General features: G+C 45.4%; 1 protein-coding gene across 26 annotated transcripts in view; it reads left to right on the plus strand.

Annotated features, from left to right (window-relative positions):
* ARPP21 (cAMP regulated phosphoprotein 21) overlaps nucleotides 1-20740 on the plus strand; it is a 157469-nt gene extending 136729 nt beyond the window's left edge. For all 26 annotated transcript variants that reach the window (XM_086720359.1, XM_086720378.1, XM_086720369.1 and 23 more), the window contains 2 exons: nucleotides 18670-18818; nucleotides 19923-20740. In XM_086720359.1, coding sequence (XP_086576485.1) covers nucleotides 18670-18818; nucleotides 19923-20180 — 407 coding nt within the window. In that variant the 3' untranslated portion in view covers nucleotides 20181-20740. The remainder of the gene's footprint in view (nucleotides 1-18669; nucleotides 18819-19922) is intronic.
* Nucleotides 20741-24380: the final 3640 nt, after the last annotated feature.

The following is a 24380-nucleotide window of genomic DNA, read 5'->3' on the forward strand; positions in this document are numbered from 1 at the left end:
CCCCACTCGCATCCCGTCTCTGTCTCTCTCAAAAATAAATAAACATTAAAAAAATTAATAAAGATGATTATTACATCAAGTAACGTAACCACTCCAGGCCCCTTCCCGTCCCTAAGAAAAATAATTCTGAAGATGTGCTCTGAGTGGGAGGCTGTGGGTAGATTAGATGAGGGAGCATGCCCTCACTCAGTCACCGATGCCTTGTTTTGAAACCAATTATCTGCCAAACGGTTTCAGAAGTATCTTTTTTATTATTTTACAGACAGAGAGAAAGAGAGAAAGAGAGCCCAAGGGGGAGGGAGGAGCAGAGGGCAAGAAAGATCATGTTCAGCAGGCCCCATACCAAGTTCAGAGCCTGACATGGGGCTCGATCCCACAGCCCTGGGATCATGACTTGAGCCGAAATCAACAGTCAGACGCTCAGTTGACTGAGCCACCCAGGTGCCCCTGTTTCAAAGAGTTTTAATTGTGAGCCATACATTGTTTAATTTATATGCATAACGACCCACTGATGGAGGACAGGAAGAGAAAGGACAACACATGCCGTGATGGGAGTTTATGAACGGCACACAAAGTAAAACTTCTCTAACTTCATTTCAATCAGATCATCACCATCTTCATAAAAGGTATATTATCGTGTACATGTGTGTATATAGATATACATACACGTGCAGAAACATTAGAAGTGACAGGTGGATTTTAGTCTTCATTTCCTGCTCTAGATACATATTAAATAAAAACTAGCGATTAAGAGTAAATAAATGAATGCATTTGAAAGGTTAAAAGAGGAAAATGATGACCTTTGTATCCAATTTGGCTTTTCATTTAGAAGGAATAGAGGCTATCTATAAGCTACCATGGTATGTGTGCGTGTGTGTGTGTGTGTGTGTGTGTGTGTGTAAGTGCTTGCAGTGAACGGCATGAATCTTTTTGTCTTACCAATTAGAAGCAAAACACAAAACTCATCAAAATCATGTTAAAGAGCATGTTTCAAAGCATGTAATACATGTTTAACTAAAATGCTCACTTTATTATTCATTGGGTTGCCCAGGCCCAACATTTCAAAAGGTATTTGCTCGCAAATCACGATTTTTGTCCTTACACAGTTACATGGAAAACATAACGTCATGTCACTTGTTCGATGGGAAAAAATAAAATTGTGAATGAATAGCGTTAAATATTGCATTTGAAAGAATAATAGAATCAATAATTGAATCAATAATATGTTAATTAAAAATATGATAATTCTTCAGAATCGCTTGCTTAATCGTCCAGCACAGAAAATAGTACAAATGGGTAGGTTAGAAATATTTGTAAAGTGGAAGCTTCTCTGTGTCTCTGCAAACACCCCAGGGGTTCTAGATGTGGGGAAGCAACGCCGTAGTCTTAAGTTAGGAGATGGCCTTTCACAAGAGCAGCAGGCCTGGGGAAACGGAGGAGGGGGCCGCTGCTTTGTGTCATATCTTTGATGCAATGACAGGGGGCCCTGTTATTAAATGGGCTTATTAATGTCACCAGAAAAAGATTGAAAGGCGCCTGCCTGAGCCCAGGGTGCACTCGGCACCCTTTTGCTCTGAGACAGCTTTAGATGAAGGGCATCGCTCCTTTTCCTGAGTACTCTGATCAGGGGGAGCACACAAAGCCTATGGGAGGTGCAAGCTCAGCTTTGATTAGGAGACCAGAGGCAGGAACAAAAGGAGGCCTCCCGTTCTGCTGAGTCTTTGGTAACCAACATGGAGTAGAGCCTGGAAAGAAAGGAGATAGTCAGTCCCCCGGCTGTCCGGAAGTTACATCCAGAAATCGGTGTTCCCCCAGTGCTTGGAGTCTGGGGCCAAATGCCTTTCCAAATGACTCCTGCCTGGACATCTGCTCCTCGGTTACGGCCAGCTTGCCTTTTCCATCCCCCGCTGTACTGGATACTTGGCCTGCTTTCCCATTCAGAACTGCTTCTGCTGTTTTGTTTTGTTTTTTCTTTTTGTTTTTGTTTTTGTTTTTTTTTTTGCTCCTAGAGATTATACTTCCCATAATCCAAGGGCAAAGAGGCACCAATCCAAACCACGTAACCCACGGTTACGTCCATGTATGTAAACTGCGCTTAATGACTGCGCCTTGGCTCCTAAGGAAATTTGGTGTGCCGAAACCTGCCTCCACATTGTCGGGTCGAAGGAGCAGTTCCAATTCCAGCAGTTTTTACGGTTTTGGTTTGTTTTGGTTTGTTTTGGTTTTGGTGGGGGGGGGGGGGTCCATCCTGGTATTATCAACACCCAGTTTGTTTTTCGTTTAAAACACCTTCTGGAGGAAGTGAGAATACTCTCATTTATGTGGCATCGTTTGGTAGAAACGGGTGTCAGCCGCCATGTAATAAATGCCATGTGCCGAAGAACGTGTTAGGCACCTTACCTGATATCTACTTGACTTTCACAAAAGCCCTAGGAAGTTGGGCGTTACCAGCTCCCAGTTAAGAGGGAAGCAAAACAAAGCTCAACGATGTGAGATAACTTCCCCACCGGTCACAGGACCAGTGGGTGGAAAGAGGTAACCTTTGGCCCCCTGTCTGTGCTTTGTCCATTAGGAAGCAGAAACTCCTTAGATTGGACGGAAGTCTTATTCAAAGTCGCGTTTAAGTATCCTTTCCTACTATTTCATCTTGCTGATAGCTGCTTTAAAATATTTGGAAAACAGGGGCGCCTGGGTGGGGCAGTCGGTTAAGCGGCCGACTTCAGCCAGGTCACGATCTCGCGGTCTGTGAGTTCGAGCCCCGCGTCGGGCTCCGGGCTGATGGCTCGGAGCCTGGAGCCTGTTTCCGATTCTGTGTCTCCCTCTCTCTCTGCCCCTCCCCCGTTCATGCTCTGTCTCTCTCTGTCCCAAAAATAAATAAACGTTAAAATATTTGGAAAACAAACACGGCTACATGTACTAAATTGGAGACCAATTTTTAACAGGGCACCTTCTAAACCAAATATACGTGGGAAATGCAAGGGTCAGTTAGGGTCATTGTAGAAATAAACTGGATCCTTTTTTTTCCCCCTTTGTCATTTCCCTTGAGATGTTCTCTGCCCGTTGTTACCCATTTGATCTCAGCCATCCGTTTCTGCCGCCAGTGAAGAAAAATGTGGGTTTCTACAAAATGAGTGGTACTGCTTGAGCTGAATCATAATTTAACTTTTTTCCTTTGCGCTACAGGATATTTAAACACTAATGTGACTGGATACTACTTCCTAAGTTATTATCAATTTCCTACAAACATTGCCATTTCCTCAAAATGGAAAGGCAGGCAGTAGGGCAGAGAGTCAAATATTCTGCCCTAATATCTAATGACACACAAATTTGAGAGTGAACATTTACTTAATTGCCCAAGCAGTCATGCTAAGTGCCTCGTCTGACATATTATCAGGTGTTAGAAAGGATCATTTTTGAAAGGGGGGGAAAAAAAGAGAGATCTATAAAACCTCTGCTAAAATCATGATCCACTCTCTTGAAAATCTTTATTTGACCAGGTTGGCCGTGTTCGGAGGGAAGGGGTGTGGGGTTATTTTCTGTTCACCTCTCCCCCCATCACATGCTGTTCTCTTTCCTTCTCTTCTCGCTCTGAAGACTGCCCCTGTCAGGTGCCTCTGGCCTGGGGCTTCCCGGTGGGTTCTTGTCGTAGAAGGCATCAGCAGCAAGAGATCAGAGAGCTGAGAGATGGGCGTCTCCCTGCCTGCCTCGGGATGTAGCCTGTTCTCCGGACGGCCCCGCCAAGCTCTTCCTGGCTTCTATTAACCCTGGCTCCTCTCCTAAGACCTTCAGGCCAAAGAGTGAAAACAGTGCCCCCTCTGTCATTAGGCTCTGGATGCCTCCTTCCCTAGTTGGTCCCTTAAATTGCCTACTCATCTGGCACTTCTCTCTTTATTAATATCCCTTCGGATGAATCCTTTGAGTGGAATTCTGTTGCCTGCCAGGCCCCCGAGGTAGGGGGCAGAGGAGAAAGGAATAGACTCCAGTCTGGTACTTGAGGGCTATGTGGCCCTGACCTGTCTATTCAATTCCTTGTGCTTCGTCGCATCCTCTTGTCGAATGAGAATAATAATTGTACCCACTGATAAGTGCTTAGCTCAGTGAGTACAGTAAGCGGTATGCTAATAAGGGTCACTCCTAGCTTTAAGGTGGTAAGCAAAATGCTTGCTTTTCCTGGTTTGGATTAGCGCGAGGGTGTAGACCATCCATGATATGAACTCTTGGTTAGTAACTGCTGATATCTGTATCTAAACATTGGAATATGGTTGGGCTGATAAGTTTCAAAAGAGATGGTTTGATTCTGGTTTTTTTTTGCAACTCATGAGTTCCCTGAATCTCCAAACCTCTCCTTTTCTTTCCGTAAGGCCCTCCTATGGGTTCTCTTAGAGAAATCTGTTGGTAGCTATGGCGGACAAGCTAGGTGAGCTCCAGGTCAGGTATGCGAGAGGTTTTCTCCAAACTCTTAGTGATAATGTGATAACAGCAATAGAGTTTTCACCTGCGTGGAAAGGCAGTGCCATCCCTGTTCCATTGTGAAACACGTATGGGTTATTACCAGCACGACACAGCTCAGTTCCTCAGTTGTGAACGTGTAGGAAAAAACATTCCGAGCAATCCAGTCCGTCCTGTTGGCGGAGTGACCAACAGGAAAATGAGAGGTAGCCCCCAGTTGCTGAGAAATTCTGTGTGTGATGCTGTGTGAGTGCCTTCTTCACCCTGTAAAGCTCAGCCTCACCACCTAGAGCTAGGTGGCCCGGGTGATTCCAGAGCCGTGGTCCGCAGTCGAGTGGAACGCCCGCAGGCTGAGTGGGAGCCAACGAGAGAATTAGAAAAACAAGGGAAATCAGCCTGAACTGTATCAGGGAAAGCAGGTGAGGTCCAAGTGGGTTGCTTTTCTATCAGGACAAAGGAAAGTTGAGGCACTGCCATGAGATTATTACCATTGGTTAGCAAACTCACAGCTACATCTCAAGAAATGGGAGGCTATAGACATTTGGTCTGGTGTCCCAGAGGCGTCACCAAATGCTACCAGATTTGAGAATGACAAGCATCATCCCCTTCAAATGCATTTTTCCTTCTCTCCCCGCCCCCCCCCCCACTCCCCTTATCAGCTCCTTCCTGTATTTCCTCCCCCTTTCCTTTTCTGGGCCTGTCTCTGCTCCCAGCTCAGCAGCAAGAGGCCAATTTAGAAAACAGTGCTGTGCCCTCTTGATTTGCTGTTAGAAGGAACTTCTTCTTTTTTCCCCAAAGGGAAAGGGGTTAAGAGAGAGTCGTTGACATCTAGTCAGCTTTTTAAAAACTTGTGCTGTGGAGGGGACAAGTCCTTTGCCTCCTGCTACCTGTCGCGGGCAGGCAGGCCTTCGGGCTCTCTGTTCTGAGCACATCACCTCTGCATTCTTTTCTTTCAAAGTTTTGTTTGTTGGCTTCTTTTCTGTTACGTGACGTCACATAATAGTTAACACAAGGATTCTCGTAGGGTGAGTATAATAAGGGCAGTCGCTTTGTCCGCGCTGTCGATAAGTGTTCTAGAAGTGCGGCACGTAGAATCCTGGGCTAGGCAGAGATGTCTGGGATAGACCTTCTCTCCCTGAGGGTCGTAGTCTCCCTGGGAAGCAGGGAGACCTGAGCAAGTAATAAAATATCGTACAAGATGGAAAGTGCAAAGAACAGAAGAAGGGACTCACACACGTTGGTTATGGCCAGGTGCCCAGACACTGGGACGTGTCTCACAGGAGGTCTGTCCGTCCATCCTAACACCCACTGAGAAGATTGTCTCCCTTTTACAGCTAAGGGAAATGAGATCAAAGAGGAGAGAGAGCCTCCCACAGAAGTGTGATTTGCCAAATCCCATCACCCGCTTTCTAGGGGGACAAATCACGAGTGGCTTCAACGATAGGAATTCAAGGCAAAAGTATTTATTGAGAACGAAGGTCCAGCAGTGGTTCTCAAAGTGTGGTCCCCAGACCAGCAGCATCCGCCATCACCTGAGGATTTCTCAGAAATGCACATTCTCAGGCTCCAACCCAAACCTACTGAACCAATACCTCTGAAGAGCAGTGATTTGCGTTTTAAGTGGCCCCTCGCATTATTCAGAGACACGGTGACACTGAGAACCGTGGACCCAGGGAAAAGCGCGCCAGTGGGGTGGGGAAGCAGGCGATCAGAAACAGATTTAGGATGTTGAGGCAGGACCGAGTGAAACCGTGAGAACACAAAGCTCTGAGATGCCAGCGTGCAAACCTTGCTGGGTAAGGATGGGCCTTGCATGGCACTTTCTCAGAGGTACTTCCAGGAGTAGCCTGATGTCCTGCCAAGGGTAAAACCTGAGGCCTTTGCCGTCTCTCTTAGACCCAGTGGGTTTCTAAAGAGCAGTGGTACCTTTGGCCCAGGGGGCTCCCTCCGCCTAAGGTTTGGACAGCTGGCTCTGCCATGTAGGGGGTTCCTCTGAGGCCTGGAAGGGAACCTCCGGCAAGAAAGGTTGTGACCATTTTAAAATGCCTGTGCTCCACTTGGGTGCTTATAAAGCAATGAAGCATGTGAAATGTGAGTATCACCCTTGGATGCCTTGGGTTGAAGGGAAAAATGAACAAGTGAATGATCTGCATCCTTTCTCTTCCTACCCTGGAGCAGGCCATTAAAAAATGAAAGGGCTCTGTCCTGGGGAGACAGCCTGCCCCAAAGGGGTGATTGAAAGAGTCTGCGGAACCCAGCATTTGTCCTACAATTTCATTTTCACCTTAATTATTGTGAAATCAGATTTACGTGTTGACCAGAGCCTTCTATTCCAGCCGGCTGAAAAGATAAGCACATTTGTGTTTGTGTAGACAAGGCTGAAGATTTCTGATCACTGTCTCCATCCAGATGAAACACTTTTATGTAACAGTTCCCTACGTGGTGAGATTAAAGGTATTTCTTGTTGCTGTCGCCAAGGATTATCGCAGTTAATTATGGCGATGAACAGAAAGTGTCTCTTTATTGCCGCTTAGAGCTGTGACATCATCTGGTACCAGAGGTTTTGTTTTGGGGTCATCTGTTGAATATCGATGAGGAGACAGACTATTAGGGAGTCGAAAGTCATGTTCCCCAAACTCTATAAAGAGACCGGTGCAAAGGTTCTTCTCCACGGCGTTCTTGGAAAACATCAGCTGTGGGTAGGCTCTACACATTACAATGATCTAGAATCAATCATTCATTCTTGGGTTGCAAGTGAATGGAGATAATTGAAGGTTTAAATTTTGGCATCCTGAAGTCCACAGCTAACTCATAATAGCTACGCAGACCTTAAGGAAAAATCAGAACGATTAAATCTTGAAGACATCAGTACTTGGCATCTTCGCACATCTGTTCAAAGAGTAGGTATCCGACGTGTGACAGAAGACTTGCCAGAACATACCATGTGTCCTACAATTTCACCGTAGGACGCGTAACAGAAGACCTCTTACTGAGGCTCGTTTTGTTTTTGTTTTTATGGGAACTTCACTTCATTGTCTGCTTTGGTAGATAATACAGCGTGGGCCATCGTATCGGTGGATCCTGTTGATCGATTGAATGGACAGTTGGCGGGACCACGGGCTTCTCGTGCACTTCTAATTGAGACTTCCTTCATTATTGCAATTCCTTGCGAATGAGACACTAATCGGATTCACAAGATGAATAAGGGCCTTTTTCCTTCAGCTTCTTGTCAGAAGTCATCTTGCGTATCTTCTGTTGCCTTCTCAAACTGTGTTCCAGCATTCTGCCCTGCTCCCTCGTGACCTCTCTGAGCCGTCTTGTGCGTTCGACCAATTTGGCAGAGAGAAGCGACCCCAGCTATTTTACTCCTGGGTCAGAGGAGGTCTCGAATAGTGAGGAGGGGACACTGAAAGCTGTCAGCTGGGCGGGAGAGAAAAATGCAGACTCTGTTGCTCAGGTCCCAAACTTCCTGATGGTGCGTATCCCTTGGTGTTCAATGTACTGTGTCTCACGACAAGTGCATTCATTTTCTTTCTCTTTCCAGATTTTTAAATCTTTTTCTCTTCACTTCATCTGCTAAAATATAAAAACCCTTCCATCCATCCCATGTTAACGCCGCGGCAAAACAAACCCACAAAGGCCTGTCAACCCTAGGCGCCCCTCGGGCTCTCTGCTCTGGCCCCTGCCCACACCTCGGCCGCCCTGTCAGACTTCTCAAAGGAATCCCCTTTCCTCCTTTTCCTTCCTCCTCGGCTGCTTCGTTCCTTGCTGCCTTTGCTTTTGTCAAGATCACCGGTATGTTTTTGAACCACGGGGGTCACTTCTTCCCTCCGCACTTGGGCAGCGCGAGTCATTGGCACGTTTCCCTTTCTTGAAACGCGTCTCTCCCTTTTTCGCCTTCACGCCATTCTCTTCTGGTTCTTCTGATTTTCCCATCACTCCTCATTCTCCTGTTCAGGTCAGTATTTGAATACCGTCGTGCCTTCGGGTCCCATGTGGCTCATGTCCCCAGCCTGCACCCATTCGGGACTAGACCGTCTCTACGTGCAACAACATCCTGACGACTTCTGAATCTGTACCTGTGGCAGGCTGATGGCCTGAGCTCTAGAACTCTTTTGCTCACGTGTTTCCTGCCCATCTCCACTTACTTGTCCCGCTTGTATTCACAGCGAGGGCACTGCAGTCAACTCCCCTAACCAAAACAGAACTTGACGTTGATTCTTGGGCTTTTCCTTTCTGCCGCTCCTCCCCGCAGCTCCTAGATGCCAGCGACTGATGGTTCGCGTGCTAAGCATCTCTCCGATGTGTCCGTTGTCTCCATCCCTACGGTTCCTTCTTAGTGCGTGTCTTCGTTGTCTCTGCCCTAGGTGATGGCCATGGCCTCCCAGGAGGCGAGTCCCTACCTCCAGGTACGCAACCCCCAAGCGACTCCTGAAGAATCTCAATGAAATGGCCATCCGTCATTTCACTGTTCAGCTTATAAACCTTACGCGGCACCCTCAGTCTTTCAACTTTCAGTTCCGGTTTTCATAAATGGTGTTCAAGGCCCTAGGATTTGCACCCAGCTCCATTTCTCTCCCCTGTGCTGCCTCTTCTCATTTCTAACCCGCTACTGCCTCGAAATACGTACAGTCCTTAAACGTACGTCCCGCATCTCTTGGCTTTTCCCATGTTGCTCCGTACGTTTTCTTTATTTTTGAGAGAGAAAGACAGTGCAGACGGGGGGAGGGGCAGAGAGAGAGGCAGACACGGAATCTGAAGCAGGTTCCAGGCTCCCGGCTGTCAGCCCAGAGCCCAAGGCGGGCCTCAGACTCGGGAACTGTGAGATCATGACCCGAACCGAAGTCCTACGCTCAACCGACTAAGCCACCCAGGTGTCCCATGTGTTTTACTTCCTTTATCATGATTATTCCCCTCTTCATCCCACTCCATTAGCAAACACCTACTCATCTTCTAATACTCGGTTCAAAATGATCTCCTGGGAGCCTCCCACATGCTCCCCATCTCCCCCCCCACTCACACCACGAGTTCATCTCCCGCTCAGTGATCCTGGAGTCTGAGACCTGCTTCCACCCTAGGGCCATCCTGGTGTCCTCCAAGTTTCTGTTCACGGCTGGGCTCCACCACCTGCCTGAGAGCCCTGTGAACGGCTCTCATAATCATTCTTATGCCAATGTCGAAGACAGTAGTAAATAAGATTTGAAAAGGAAGGATAAAAAAAAACCAATCAGAATCTTGCCAGCGCGTTGTTAAGACATGTGTCTCGTGAGACGGGCCCTTGTGGGAATGTTGACACCAGGGAGATGGGCAAGCACTACAAACCGGGGCTTTCGTTTTTCAGAGAGTCTGTTTTCCCATGGGTGACTGGTCTTCCCGATGGTGGTACAGCCCCCTTCTGTCGAGCGTGTGATACCACAGAAACCACGAGATGCCAGTTTCTCACAAGTCACATCGTACACTTCTCTCAGTAGATGTCCCTTCTCTTGATTCCTGCCTCCCCTGCTTTAGTTCAGGTCCTCGTTGACCCTGCCCTAGATCAGTGCTGTTGCCTCCGAGAAGACTCTACTACTAGAACAGTAATACTGTTAAATCTACCACGGGAGTAAGGTTTGCGTAAGAACCCTTGCCAGTCTGGAGCGGAAGAAAAGAAGATCATTGTTTTTTGGCTGCTTGGGAAAAATAACGTACGATGCTTTCTCTTTTTTTGTTAATTTTTTTTAATGTTTATTTATTTTTGAGACAGAGAGAGACAGAGCGTGAGCGGGGGAGGGGCAGAGAGAGGGGGAGACACAGAATCCGAAGCGGGCTCCGGGCTCCGAGCTGTCAGCACAGATCCTGATGCGGGGCTTGAACTCACGAACCGGGAGATCGTGACCTGAGCCGAAGTCGGACGCCCAACCGACTGAGCCACCCAGGCGCCCCTGGAATGCCTCATTCTATAAAGGGGGCGCTTTTGATTCACCATTAATTGCCTGTGAACTGGTTTTTCTACTTGTAGTGATGGATAGATTTCTACAGATTGAGTCTGTGTCCACAGCACTTATTTTCAAAATGGTCAGCCGGGGCCAACTTGGACCCTGGAGCCCTGTGACAGGGACGGTCACTTGATCACAGTGATGTTAACCCCGTGACATCTGACCTCGTGATTATCCTGTGTGAGCCAGCCAATCAGCAGCAAATCATCAGTGAAGGTGTCCACCAGGGGGGGTGATATTATGGGGACCGTGATTAGAGCCATTTCCGACCTTGACTTTGCTCCAAGCCTCGCCTGAGAAGAGGGGTCCTCACGGGGCCTCAGCAGCAGTTGGCCGTCACCCAGCCTGGCTGTATGATGCCCGCGGTTAACTCTGGCAGGGTGTAGGGATGCAGGGACGCCACCATTATCTTCTAAGCCTTACAGCAGCCTGGTGAAGAAAGCAAAACGTTTGCAGGTCTTTTATGCGGCTTGGGTTGTCTCCCTCTGGGTCGTCGAAGCTCTCCGGCTGTCAGCACGGCACTCGGGCCGGGAAAATTCAGAGAATTGCTTCAATAATATGACAGCCTCTTCCATTTAAAACGGGACTCAGTGCAGCTTCTCTCGGAGGCGTTCATTGAAAGTCTATGCATGATGCATTCCTGTAGTCATTCAACAAGGTCTCTCATGTTTGCCGTGATTTAAAAAGAGAGAGAGAGAGAGAGAGAGAGAGAAAGAGAGAGAAAACCAGCTTTGTAGTTGTGATAACATGGATCAGGATGGTATAATTGCAGCAAAGAGACCCCCGAGCTGGCAGTAATAGGCTGGTTCGTCTGATGTGTACTGCCATCAGAAAGTGACCCATGCGTGGATGTTCTCAGGGGACAGGGAAGAGGCTTTTAAGAAGGACACTCTGTGCAGTATGAAAGCTAATGAGCAAACGCACACGTGTGAAGGAAAGCTACAGCTTCAGGAAGCCCGGTCCCGCTTAGAACCTGGTGCAACCTTCCTCAAGGTCATCAGGACGGACCAGTCCTTGCGGGGACGTGGGCCGCATCACCTCCGTGCCCGCGCAGAGTCCCTGTAGGTCATTCTGGGTCGTGTCCCTATGAAACTACAGCCACAGGGTAACGAATGGAGAGGAGAAGACGAGGAAGGGTGCGGAAACGGTGCATAAATGAGGTGGAGGCAGATGTTTACACAGGGATGAAAGTAAACGCGATGGGCTTTAACCGGAAAAAAAACAAAAAAACAATGTGGTGCACTCCTCCTTTTGAAGCTAGGACTGGTTTGTGCTATTGTACCTCATCTGTAAGAACAGAGCAGTATCTGACTATTGCTGTCCGCGTGGAGCCCGATGTAGGGCTCGATCTCATGAACTGTGAGATCGAGAGGCAGATGCTCAACTGACTCAACCACCCAGGCACCCCAGTATACTGCTCCTCTGTTTTAAAAGTCCTTCTTAGGGTTTCGGTAACATAGATTATTGGGAGTTTGGCCTAGAGGCCAGTGCATCAAAAGATTAACACCTTGTCAGGGTTGAGCCCAGTTGGCCTACCTTGTCACACCTGGGATTTGTGTTGGAACAGGCCATCATCTGCAAAGGCCAGAGTCGGGTGTCGTCCCTGGTTTCTGAGGGCCCCCTGGTTCTGGGAGGCCTGAAGTAAGATATTGAGGCCTTTATTCACCTTATATGAGGGTGGGGTGACAGACAAGGGGTATCCCTTACCCCAAATCTATGTCCCTAAAGCCTAAGACAGTGGTTCCTCTTTCAGAAAACCATAGACATATCATGATATCATGTTGTGTATCCAGTCTCTCTATCCAAGGCTACCTTGAGCACCGAGATGCTATAGAGATAGATGAGGCCGAAAAGGACACTAGTCATAGAGATAGTACCCTAGTAACAAGTAAAACTTGGGCGAAAGCCACAGTATTTGCAGAATTAGAAAGCATAATGATAGCAATCTATAAACTCTGAAAGTACAGCCGTCTCTAAGCGGCCTGGGGAATCTTGATTCCTCCGGGCCTTCATCTGTCATCCTAGATCAGAGGCAGGGTCTCTGTGTACCTCTTTTCTCTTGCCTGTTTTTGTCTTTTAAAACTATTAATCCTAGTTTTGTTTCCAAAGGCCAAGCGACTTTCCTAGAGGCAGCCAGTTGCCTAGAACAGTCAAGCGATCATTCTTACATTTAATACAGACATAAGTTACTTTTATGTCTGATATTTTAAGATCATTTTGACAAAACAGTCCAGAGTAAATATAGAGTCTTTGAAGTCCAGAGTCTTCAAAGAGTGTGAAGAGTGCCATTATTCAAAATGGTCCTAGTAATTGAAAACTACAGTATCAGCTTATTAGAAACTAGTGAAGTGAAGGGACTAGAGTCTGTTTGACTTAGCCCGATCCTACTCCAACCCAACTGCCTGTCTGGTGTCCCCTAATCTGAGTAACAAGACTTTAAAACTGTTACTGAGTGGTATGAGTTTGTTTGGACCGGGAAGTTATACTTTGCCTTTGATTTCCTTTCTTTGATACTAACAAGATCATCTTCACCAAACTGTAAATCATAAGTCTTGTCCTCTTAATTGTTTTAATTACTGAGAAACAATTAATGCAATAAATGGTCATTAAATACCTGACACACTAAAGGAATTGTTAGGGTATGAGAACTAGAATAATGTATAATAAATAGTACTACAATTTAGGGAATATCAGCAAGGGTGCTGATGTCAGAAAACCATGACTAAAATTTGAGCCTTCCCTCCTTGTAGCTTTGTGTCCTTGAACAATCCCTACACCCCTGTGAGTCAGTTTTCTCTTTTGTAAAAGCAATTTAATAACAGTGACCGCCTCCCAGGATTGTCATGACACAAGGTAAAAGCATTTAATTCACTGTTTGGATGAGACTGAGTGATCACCATACATAGCTAGTTAGCTCATTTGTAATGGAAAATCTTCGAAGAAGATGAAAGTGTAAAGGAATTGAAACCAAGAACCAGAACTGGGAAGATCCTGGAAAACGGCCCAAGGCACAAACTATAAAAATTCAGCAGAGGGAGAAGCCAGTTCTGAGTCAGCATTTTTCTTCATATCCTTCACCAGCCCTGCCGCAGCTGACCTACTGTAATTCTATTTCAAAGCCATTTACAAAGAGCAGGATTTGAATTCAGAGAGAGCTCATGTGTTCCCTAGGAACTTAGAAAAATATTGACATCTTATCATTCCAAGATAAGTAATTATTATATGAAAAACTACTAATTTTCATATTTGAAGACAGTCCGCCACATTAAGAATATTTTACTTAATAAACACAACATGTGAATGACAGTGCTTGAGTGGGTTAGGGGAGGTGGTAGCTTCTCTTTGTTCTATAAGCACTTGCCCTCTTAACCACTCCTTTCCCTGTCTTCACATCTGTAACCCAACAACAGCTGAGGCGACAGTACCCTGAAATACAGGTTGCTACTTTGACGTTGCCTTCAGTTTCAAAATGTTGGCTCTGTAACAGAGCATTCAAATACTAGTTAAAATAGGTCCATCACAATCTTGCCAATTCATAGCCTCTCATCAATTTACATTCTGATTTTTTCCTAATTGTGGTGCATCGAGAGAAACGTTGCCTTGGCAGAATATTAATGAAGTATCCTGCAACTACCAAGAGTATTCAATAACTGTTGTATTTCACTAAGAACACTAGTACAGGGGCGCCTGGGTGGCGCAGTCGGTTAGGCGTCCGACTTCAGCCAGGTCACGATCTCGCGGTCCGTGAGTTCCAGTCCCGCGTCGGGCTCTGGGCTGATGGCTCAGAGCCTGGAGCCTGTTTCCGATTCTGTGTCTCCCTCTCTCTCTGCCCCTCCCCCGTTCATGCTCTGTCTCTCTCTGTCCCAAAAATAAATAAACGTTGAAAAAAAAAAAAATTAAAAAAAAAAGAACACTAGTACATTTTCCGACTGATCAGATCCAGACATTTTAAATCTTACAACCCCTCAATCCCAGCAGAGTGCATTTTTTTTTTTTTTTTATTTGCTAGGAGGCACTTGTCCATTCCTAACCTTTTTACCTTCAGAAAACAAATGATACACGGGACTTGGAAATTGAATGAATCTTGGCTGAAAAAGAAATAAAAATAGCTAATGTCTTTATGATTTCCATAGCAAGCCTACAGGGCAGCCACTGTTGCTGTTTCTGTTTTGTACGATGTATTATATCTCGCTAATCCTCAATAAATATGAAAAAGTGATCATTTCACAGCCAAGAATTGACAAACTGGAACACATTTCTCATTTGAATAGACGAGATAAGCAGGTTGCCTCCAGCTCTGCCGTCTCGGCCTTTGGGTGGGTTGTGTCCTGGGCAGACGCTTAGTTCGTTCTTAGGTCAGTGGTCTCACATTTCTGTCCATCTATTTCTGGACCAGGGCTCAGATTCACATTCCAGAAAGCCTCCTGTCTTAGGGACCATCCTGCTACCTACCGTCTGTAACGTCGTTTAAAGAAATGGGCAGCTGCAATTAAACCATTCTAGATGCAGATCTGTTGCCTGGGGAGCCTATTGAGAAATGGATGGGATTCATGAATATAAATTGGGCTTTACCTCACTTAAGTTTTCATCTTGAAACTGCAGAGCATTATCCGCTTCCCGCATAAATCTTTATGTGCCTTAAGTGTGTTTACCGCGGGACCCCAGTGCAGAGCTGGTGGCTCCTTGCTCTCTGCACGACTGAGTATTTACATCCGCAAGTCTCGCTGGGGGAGGGCGTCACCGTCATGCACTGCATCAGTGCTCTGGGCAGAGATGCATCCCACCCCCAGGTCTGGGCCTGTACGGGGATGGGGCCACACAGCCCCCGGCAGGTTTTTCTCTCCTTGAATGTTATTTGGAGTGCACTTCCTTTTCCTATCAAGACAGTCTGCTTCTGTATGTCTAAACGGCTCTGTTATAAAACTGGGGCACCTGGGTGGCTCAGTCGGTTAAGCATCTGACTCTTGGTTTGGGCTCAGGTCACGAGCTCACGGTTTGTGAGTTTGAGCCCCATGTCGGGCTCCAAGCTGACAGTGTGGAGCCTGCTTGGGATTCTCTCTCTCTCCTTCTCTCTCTGCCCCTTCCCTGCTCTCTCGCTCTCTCTCAAAAAAAGTAAATAAACTTAAAAAAAAAAAAGACTTATTTCCCTTCATCCCAATTTTGGTTTAGAGCTGGTGTAATAAATGAATCTCTCATAGGTTATGTCAGTTTAGTTTTGAACGTTTTGAAGAGGACTCTGAGAGAACGGAAGGATTCAGTAAACAACTACATAAATAATCTTTTGAAGCAAGGCCACCGCACCCCTCCTCCCCACCCCCCATTCCATTCCTCCCCTCTTTTGTTCCCATCTTAGCTAGGTATGTTCCGCAAAAAGAACCAAAAAGACCCAACGGGGCTTTCACCATGTGCCCAGATAGAAGTCAGAATTTTCAAAGACATCCCTCACCTTTTCAACCTGTGCTTTGAATCTTCAGCCAGAAATAAGGCTCTATTATATTTACCATCACATGGACTATAAAGTGTATTCACAGTGTCTGCTCTTTGCTGTGGAATTCAATGGGGAGGAATACGGCGGGTGATCGTTTGTCTACATTCGTATCAGGTTGTTTTCCTACATGTAAGACAATTCTTGCTAGCACGAGTTGGATAGGGGCAGGAATAATGTCATAACAAAATGGTAAAAGAGTAAGAGAATTTTGCAGGGCCAATGGATATACGCATTAGAGTGGACTATCTAGGCAAGGGAAATAATAGACCACGACTGTTTGCAAGGAGAGGCATTTCCCAGAGGTGTGACGGGTTCGGGTCCAGACCACCGCAACCAAGTGACTATTGTAATAAAGCGAGCCAAACGAAGTTTTTTGCCTTCCCAGTGCATGTAAGACTCATGTTTACATTGTACTGTAGTCTAGTAAGTGTAGCATAGCCTTAAGTCTAAAAACGCAACGTGCGTACCTTAATTAAAACATACTTCCTGCTGAAATGGGCTGGCCATCATCTGAGGTTTGCGCAAGTTGCAGTCACTGGTTGCTGATCACAGACCACCATGACAAACATAATAATGAAAAACTTTGAAATGCTGTGAGAAACCCCAAACTGTAGCACACAGACGAAAGGGAGCGAACGCTGTTGTGGAAATGGCACCAACAGACTCATCTGAAGGTTGCCGCAAACCTTCGATCTGTAGAAAATACGGTATCTGCGAAGCGTGTTAAAGCAAAGCCCCAAGAAACAAGGTATGTCTGCAGTGTTAAAATAAATTTCTCCCAAGTGCCTCTGCAGACGAGGCATTCTGGGAGATAGTGAGGGTCGTCACATGGCCTGTGTCCCGATTTCTTATTCCCGAGTCTGCTGGGGTTTCCTTTTTTGTATAACCTGTAAACCTTCTAGGAACGCAGCCCGTGAGCCGATGTTCTTAGTCTTACGTAGGCCTGCAGAGCACGTCCAGGGAAGGCTTTGACTGTGGGCACAAAGTAGTCGGAGGGAAGATGGTCGTGACTCTTAATTACATTCTTAATATGTGATGTCCTTACAAAAACTTAAAATAGCAGGCTCAAACCACTTTGAAGCTGAAGTAGGGTGACAAATGTGAAGGTAAAACAATGGGACACAGGAAGATCGAAGGGTGGTTTTCGAAAGTCCACACTTGGCCCCCTCAGCGGCCAGCACAGGGCAGGCCTCCCAGCTTGGCTTTTCCCCAGACTTGTTGTTCTCAGGTGTTCCAGACTGAAGACAGCTTGTGTGACCAATGGAGCTGATCTCCCAACTCAGGGACTATTCACAAGCCATTGTTTCCACAATATTTCTGTGATGAGTGAAGGCAATTATAAGTAGGCCAAAGGAGAGCAAGATGTTGCCCCCTGCAAAGACTATAATATAATTTTACCTGTCCTCCATATAAAGTTAAAACTCTCACATGCGCTCGAAATGCAGATTATTTATTAACAATGCATATTGATTGTTTCGATTCTTAAAATCTGGCTGTAAAACATGGCTTAGTGTTTGTGTTTTAAAACAATCTGAGATCTTAAAGATTTTTCTCTCAGAGAATTGTGTTAAGGCAGCGGATGGACTTTTTCTAGAGTAGTCAGTATGGTTTGTAGTAGAAGCTCCGGAAAGACCTTACTTTACGTCATGAAGTGAATCTGTTTTATTTTTCTACCACCACATCATTTTGACCTAAATCATAACCTTCTTCCCAGGAATTCTATAAGAAGTGTTCCCTTCCTTTGAGAATGCAATTTAGGGGCGCCTGGGTGGCTCAGTCGGTTAAGCAGCCCACTCTTGCTCTCGGCTCAGGTCACGATCTCACGGTTCGTGACTTCGAGCCCCACGTCGGGCTCTGCGCTGAGAGTATGGAGCCTGCTTGGGATCCTCTCTCTCCCTCTCTCTCTCTCTGCCTCTCCCCTGCTCTCGCTCTCTCAAAATAAATAAATAAAAGCTTGAAAAAAGAAAAAGAATGCATTTGAAACCACTTGTGGTGGGGATTAAAATGATTACAAGATTTAAATTGTGATACACTTCAAAAAGAAAAGAAACCCAAGCAACTGACCCACTCACAAGGACACAACAGAGACATTTTTTTTTTTAAGTGCTGTATTCCGTATTATTAACGTACGTGGTCACTTATTGGAGTACCAGAATATTCGCCGGGGAGCCGGCGTTGAAACAGAATAAAAAGCATGCCGTATCTTTCTCCAGTTGCTGCCTTTTGTCTATGGCAGTGGACGTTGAATTAGTCAGAGTAGTGAATCATTTTGTTCACTAGGGCATGGAAAATAAAAATTTAACAGGCAGTTTGATGATCACTGGGTGAAATGAGTTTGTGCTGAAAGGTGAGATAGTAAGAGAATGAGTCAATTTAATTAGAAAAAAAAAACCACTTGATAATTTACGAATACTCCGAATATCATTGAAACAAAGCAAACCACAGATATCAGAGGGCCGGTGATACCAATAGAGGTTCCTGTCTTTGTGCCGTAAAAAAAATTGACCATTGTCACGTCGTGTTCGCCGGACCGTTCTGCCCGAAGATGTAAATATCAGTGAATTTTTTTGGCATCATACTCTTGTCTCCTCTTAGAGCAACAAGACGCATTCCTAGGAAATAAGTATTTAGACAACACCCCGCTGATGGGGAGATTGGGATGTCTGAAGGTTTTGTGAACAAGTGCTTTTACCCCCATGAAATCTCACTTGTGTTCTTGCTGGCACAGCCTGTTCAAAAGGTGGTTTTTCTTGGCAGGTTACCAGCCAGTCCTGTCTGGTCAACAGGGGTTCCAAGGCCTCATAGGAGTGCAACAGCCTTCCCAGAGTCAGAACGTGATGAGCAACCAACCGGGGAATCCGGTGCAAGGCGTGATGGTCTCCTACCCAACAATGTCTTCTTATCAGGTGCACATCAGCAGCTTGGAAAATCCTGGTTTATAAAGTAGAGCTTGCCAAAGTAGAGGCCGTGAGTCCGCCCCGTAATGGATGGTCAGCAGGGTGGGGGGTGCCATGCCCAGCTCCTGTCGATGGTTGACTTTGAATTAAGATTAGCAGAAGAGCAGAAAACGGGACACGCATGCTTCTCTTACTACTGTGGCTTCTGAATGTCCTGCTAAAAAGGTATTTAAACTCTATAAACTTCTATTCGCGGAAGAAGATGCTGTAGTCTAAAGTGATATTCACGAAGACCTTTGGATAGTCCATTGAGATTTTGCCTATTGGGAAAAAGCCTTCATGACAAGCTTCCATGCATTTTTAGTACACAGCCTCCAAAATTTCATGTCACGACAGTTTTAATTTAAAGGAGACACGGCAGCTCAGATTTATTCAAAGGGCATGTAGAGGGCCTACCAACTGCATTTTCTTGACTAAACCCATCCCGGGTATTTAAAAAATGTCACACACCCTTTTGGGACTGACGTCCCGAAATACTCTGAAGGGTTATTGAAATGCTCCGATCATTAAATTTAGCCACACCAGCCACGTCTGGCCCTAAAACAAACAAACAAACAAGCAAGCCAAAGCAAAATAAAAAGTCTGTCCTCGGCCCTCCTAGCTGACAATCCTTATTCACATTGCATCAGTTTCTCCCTCCAGCTCCATGGCTCTCTAAAGCTGCAGGCTGAGAGTGAGGTAGGTCTCTGTTGCTGTAGATGATTCCAGGCCACTTTGTCTGCATAAAACCAGAATGGGAATGCGGCTTTCCCCACTGAGCGAAATCCAGAGCAGGAGATCCAAACCGTAGTCCCTGGAGGGTCCCCGCACGGTACATCATCCCCGCAAGGTTTTCAGGGGCCCTGTGAGCAGGTGTCATGATGCCCATGGTCCAGGGAACTGGCGACGCTAAGTGACTTGCCTGATTAAAACAGCTGACAGAGGTCTGTCCGGGATAGGTGACCAGTTAGGTCTCACCCAAATGCTTGAGTATGTTTTGTGACACCACAGTGGCTTACCGGACCTGCAGGCACAACCTCTTCACGAAGGGCTCTCTCTTGTGTCTTCCTCCAGGTGCCAATGACCCAGGGCTCTCAAGGACTTCCCCAGCAGTCATACCAACAGCCAATCTTGCTACCTGACCAGGCAGGTCAAGGGTCTCTCCAGGCCACCGGAATGCCTGTCTACTGTAACGTCACACCGCCGACCCCTCAGAACAACCTGAGGCTGATCGGTCCACACTGCCCCTCCAGCACTGTCCCCGTGATGTCGGCTAGCTGCAGGACAAACTGTGCAAGTGTGAGCCACACCGGGTGGCAGGTCAAATTCTGAGCACTGTGGCTGCGGTACGTGTCTCCAGATCGCTCGTGGCCGCTGAGGGAAGATGAGCAAAGGTGGGACGCTGGCTGAGGACTTAACGTATTCACTCAACACCCAAACGATCGCTGCTGGTATTCTGTAAACACACACACACACACACACACACACACACACAAAGACTGATACACACATTAGCTGGTCAATGGTGCATATTTCTGTCATGTCTGCTAGGTACGCCTTTGTAGCTTAGCTAGTGACATGATTTCATCAAGGTAAGATTTTCTCCTACCACTGAACACCACTGTGTAGATGATAATATCCCTCATTTGGATTATTAGTTTTGTACTTTGTGTTGAGTTTGTGATGCTAAAAGTATTGAAAGATCATATACCGAAATCACATCGTACCAAAGCTGTAACGGGAAAGAGAAGGATTGATGAATGGAAGGAATAATTTATATACGCTATAGAGTTTTCTTTTCTTTTTTTTTTAATGGATATATACTGTATTGTAGTGTTTAATCAAAATAAAACTATTTGACCTTATGGAGGAAGGTCATGTTTTTACCACCAGTTTGGTTCACTCTCTGTTCCAGTATGTGTTCGCTTATGTGTCACCGTTGTCCCCTTGGAACACTGTTGCATGCACCATGCAGGGTAAAGGTGTTCCGGGTATTTGTGAATGAATCGGCATCACGTTGGGAGACGTGGTAGGCAAACACCTAACCAATTGCAGTTTCTTGTCCTGATACGACAGGGGTCCTGGGAATGAGATGGCTTCCACCTCGTCCATTCAGTGACATTTCACATTTTTGAAACATATACCCTGATTTTAATTTTAGGGATACGCCATACCAAACCCCGTTCCATCTTCTTTGAGTTCCACATGCTACCTGGAAAACAAGATTTCTTTCTTTAGAGGGAAATCAGAAGAGGCATGGTCTGATTCTATCAGTTACATTGGGCCATGCAGTGAAAAGTGCCATTAGTTTTGAGGGCAAGTCAATAATGCAAAAGGTGCTAACGTTTATCCTAGTAATGGAAAAGAAGGTAAAACAGAACAAGAGTTTAGTCACAAAGACTTAGAACATTCGGGGGGAAAAGCATTTAGAAGAAGCCTGTTTCTATCTAATCCTAAAATGTGTATTTAATCCCCCGTAGATTCTGCGGGTGAGATTGATTTATGACAACCTTTGAAAAATAATACCATCAAATATCAGCGTTGGCCCTTCTGGGACGTATTTATTGGAGGACTATCACCTCACAGCTTTCACTTTGCTATCACAGTACAATGATTAATAGTTATCTCTTTTATACTCTCTGCCTAAAAACCAGTATTGCCAATGAGAGGGGTATGGAAGGCATATCTGGATATTTTTTTAAAGTTTTTTTTCAGTTATTTAGTTGAGAGAGAGCGCGCGAGAGCGAGAGGGAGGGGCAGAGAGAGAGGGAGAGAGAGAATCCCACGCTGACAGCTTGGAGCCCGTAAACCATGAGATCATGGCCTGAGCCGAAATCAAGAGTCAGATGCCCAACCACGAGAGCCACACAGGAGCCACAAGGATTACCATTTCTTAAGGTTATAGTATCATTTTCTTTTTCCCTTCAAAAGGGGGCTTCTACACGCACTGTCACTAGCTTCATTCCCTGTGACGTCTGTCCCATTTACCCAAATCTCAGTCTCCTGGATCTCTTCGTTGTAAAGAAGCCTTACACGTGAAAAACGTTATAAAAAGAGGATGTTGCATTTTTTTTATTGAGTCATTAAACCAACAGGCTGGGTCGCTATTAAACCAACCGCTGGTCTGAGAGGGAGCGATGTGTTTGCCCAATTAATACCTTCCCCTAATGGAAGGAGGGGGCCTGACCAACAGAGATTCCCTTTAGAAATACAGTCTCCATTTAGCTTTCTCATCTTGGAGGTGATACCAGATCAAGTATCCAAATACGAGTCTGAAGGTTTATCTTCTTTTCATGGAAATCTGAGACATTTTCGTCTTTTCTTTAATGATTCCTAGCATGACCGAGCCTTCTTTCCCGTGGATTTGAAACCACCATCATGCTTGTGGTAAAGACAGGCCTTCTCTCTCTTGGGCTGCCCTCCCCCCAAACATGCCACACTCCTTCCTACTTAGACATTTGACTTTTCCTGCATAAAGCCCTTTGTATACTGTTTCAGGCTGAGCCTTCTTCGCTAAAGAATTGATGAATCCTAAATATAGACGCCCAGCATTACATTATTCCGAATCTTATGTTATGCTTAACTGTCTTTTATACTACGTTACTGGACCTGGTTTTCATCAGGGAAGCATTTCCAGAATTTATCACCAGAACATTGCAGTTTTTCATGTTGGTTAATAATTTTATCACAATTGCATTTCGTAATGATATATTATTCAGCTCATAAGCTTATGTAGAGAGACATGATTATGTATTTATATCTAGATATATTTGTGTGTGTGTATATATATATATGTATATATATGTAACGAGATAGATAGATACATTTGTCCCTGATGATCCTCTACGTGGGTGTCCATGAGAAGAAGAGTGACTTATGCATTCATTTATTCAGCAAACTTTTACTGCATACTTGATTATGTCCTAATTACATGGCACCATTCCAAATGAGGACAAATAAATTTAAAGCACTTAGACTTATTCTCGTAAGTTTTATCATACACTTAGTCATTCTGCGATAGTTGGCGCAAATGTTCACTAGGATGCCAATGAATTTCAGCCATAATTATTTTATTGTTTTAATATAGTTTCACAGGATGTGGGGTGGGAAAGGAGAGTGTGTTCTAGAACATTATGGAAATGGAGTTATGCAATTACTTAGGAGTACGGTTGGAGGATTTCAAATAAAGTTATAAATCATCATCATGAAAATAAGTGGGGTCCACATGAGCCGCAGCAGTTTTAGAAGAAAGATTTGAAGTAGGAAGCAGATACAATCGCAGAAGGAAGAACATCGCAGAAGAAATGGCTCTGAGACCTAACAAAGGCGCTTTTGGACTCCCCGTCGACGTTTGCCAGCAGCGAGAGTGTGGTGGGATGTTTTCAGCCCCCACCCTCCTGTCGCCTGTATTCTGGGCTGACAGGTACGCGCCGGTCACAGAGGTGAGGCCCACCCCTCTCCCGTACCCTGTCACCGTCCTTATAGGTGACTTGATCACTTACAGACCAAAAAGAAAGCATTGCAAATACCTTGCCCTAAGGGCAGAGTCAACGCAAATCATCTGGGTTTTGTTCCCAAGTAATACCCTAGAACAGTAGTTTTCTTAAAATATTTTCCATGGGAGACCCTTTCCTTGGGCTACGAATAGTTATCTGCAAAAGGCTGTTCCAAGGATAATAGTTGGGAAGCAAGGTTAATGAAGGTCGAGCGATCCTTTGAAAGAGTCTGGTTTCTGGAACCCTTACCATATCACTTTAGATTATGAGTTTCCAAGCAGGAGGGGGGAGGGGTACTTTGCATGGTTTCTCACACCTGGTTGAACACAATTCCTTTCTTTTCACACACTGTGTCAAACGAACAGTATGAGGAACATATGTTAAAAAAACCTTTTTTAATGTTTATTTTTGAGAGAGAGAGAGAGACAGAGCACCAGTGGGGGAAAGGCATAAAGAAGGGGAGACACAGAATCCCAAGCAGGCTCCAGGCTCCGAGCCGTCAGCACAGAGCCCGATGCGGGGCTCGAACTCACGGACCGCGAGATCATGACCTGAGCCGAAGTTGGACGCTTAACTGACGGAGCCACCCAGGCGCCCCAGGAACATATATATTAAACATTTTATTACAGACCCCTAAAAAGGAATACAAACACAGTTCTTTTATCTCTATAGAAACTACATTATATACCAACACGTAATATCCAACCCTAGGTCCAAGTATGACTTCTTTTGGTAACTGCTCTAATGTGTATTTTTTTCCTCCACGAGTGTGAGCCTGGAAGGTAATGCCGTGTTGCCGATATTTCTGGGCTAGTTTTTTTTTTGAATTCTTCATGCTGAATGAATTTATATTTATGTTTATATCTAAAATTATAGTGATCATATAGATGTATCGATGTAGTTATCTCCAATGATCTTGCACACCTCTCTGTGAGTGTAAAAGAAAACAAGAGTGATTTATGTATTTTTTTTTTTTTATTCAACCAGCTTTTATTAGGTACTTACTGATTTCAAGATGTTGTGCCAGGCCACGGAG

Source organism: Puma concolor, chromosome C2 (assembly GCF_028749965.1).
Source record: "Puma concolor isolate L17-30 chromosome C2, mPumCon1.1.hap2, whole genome shotgun sequence".
NCBI lineage: Eukaryota > Metazoa > Chordata > Mammalia > Carnivora > Felidae > Puma > Puma concolor.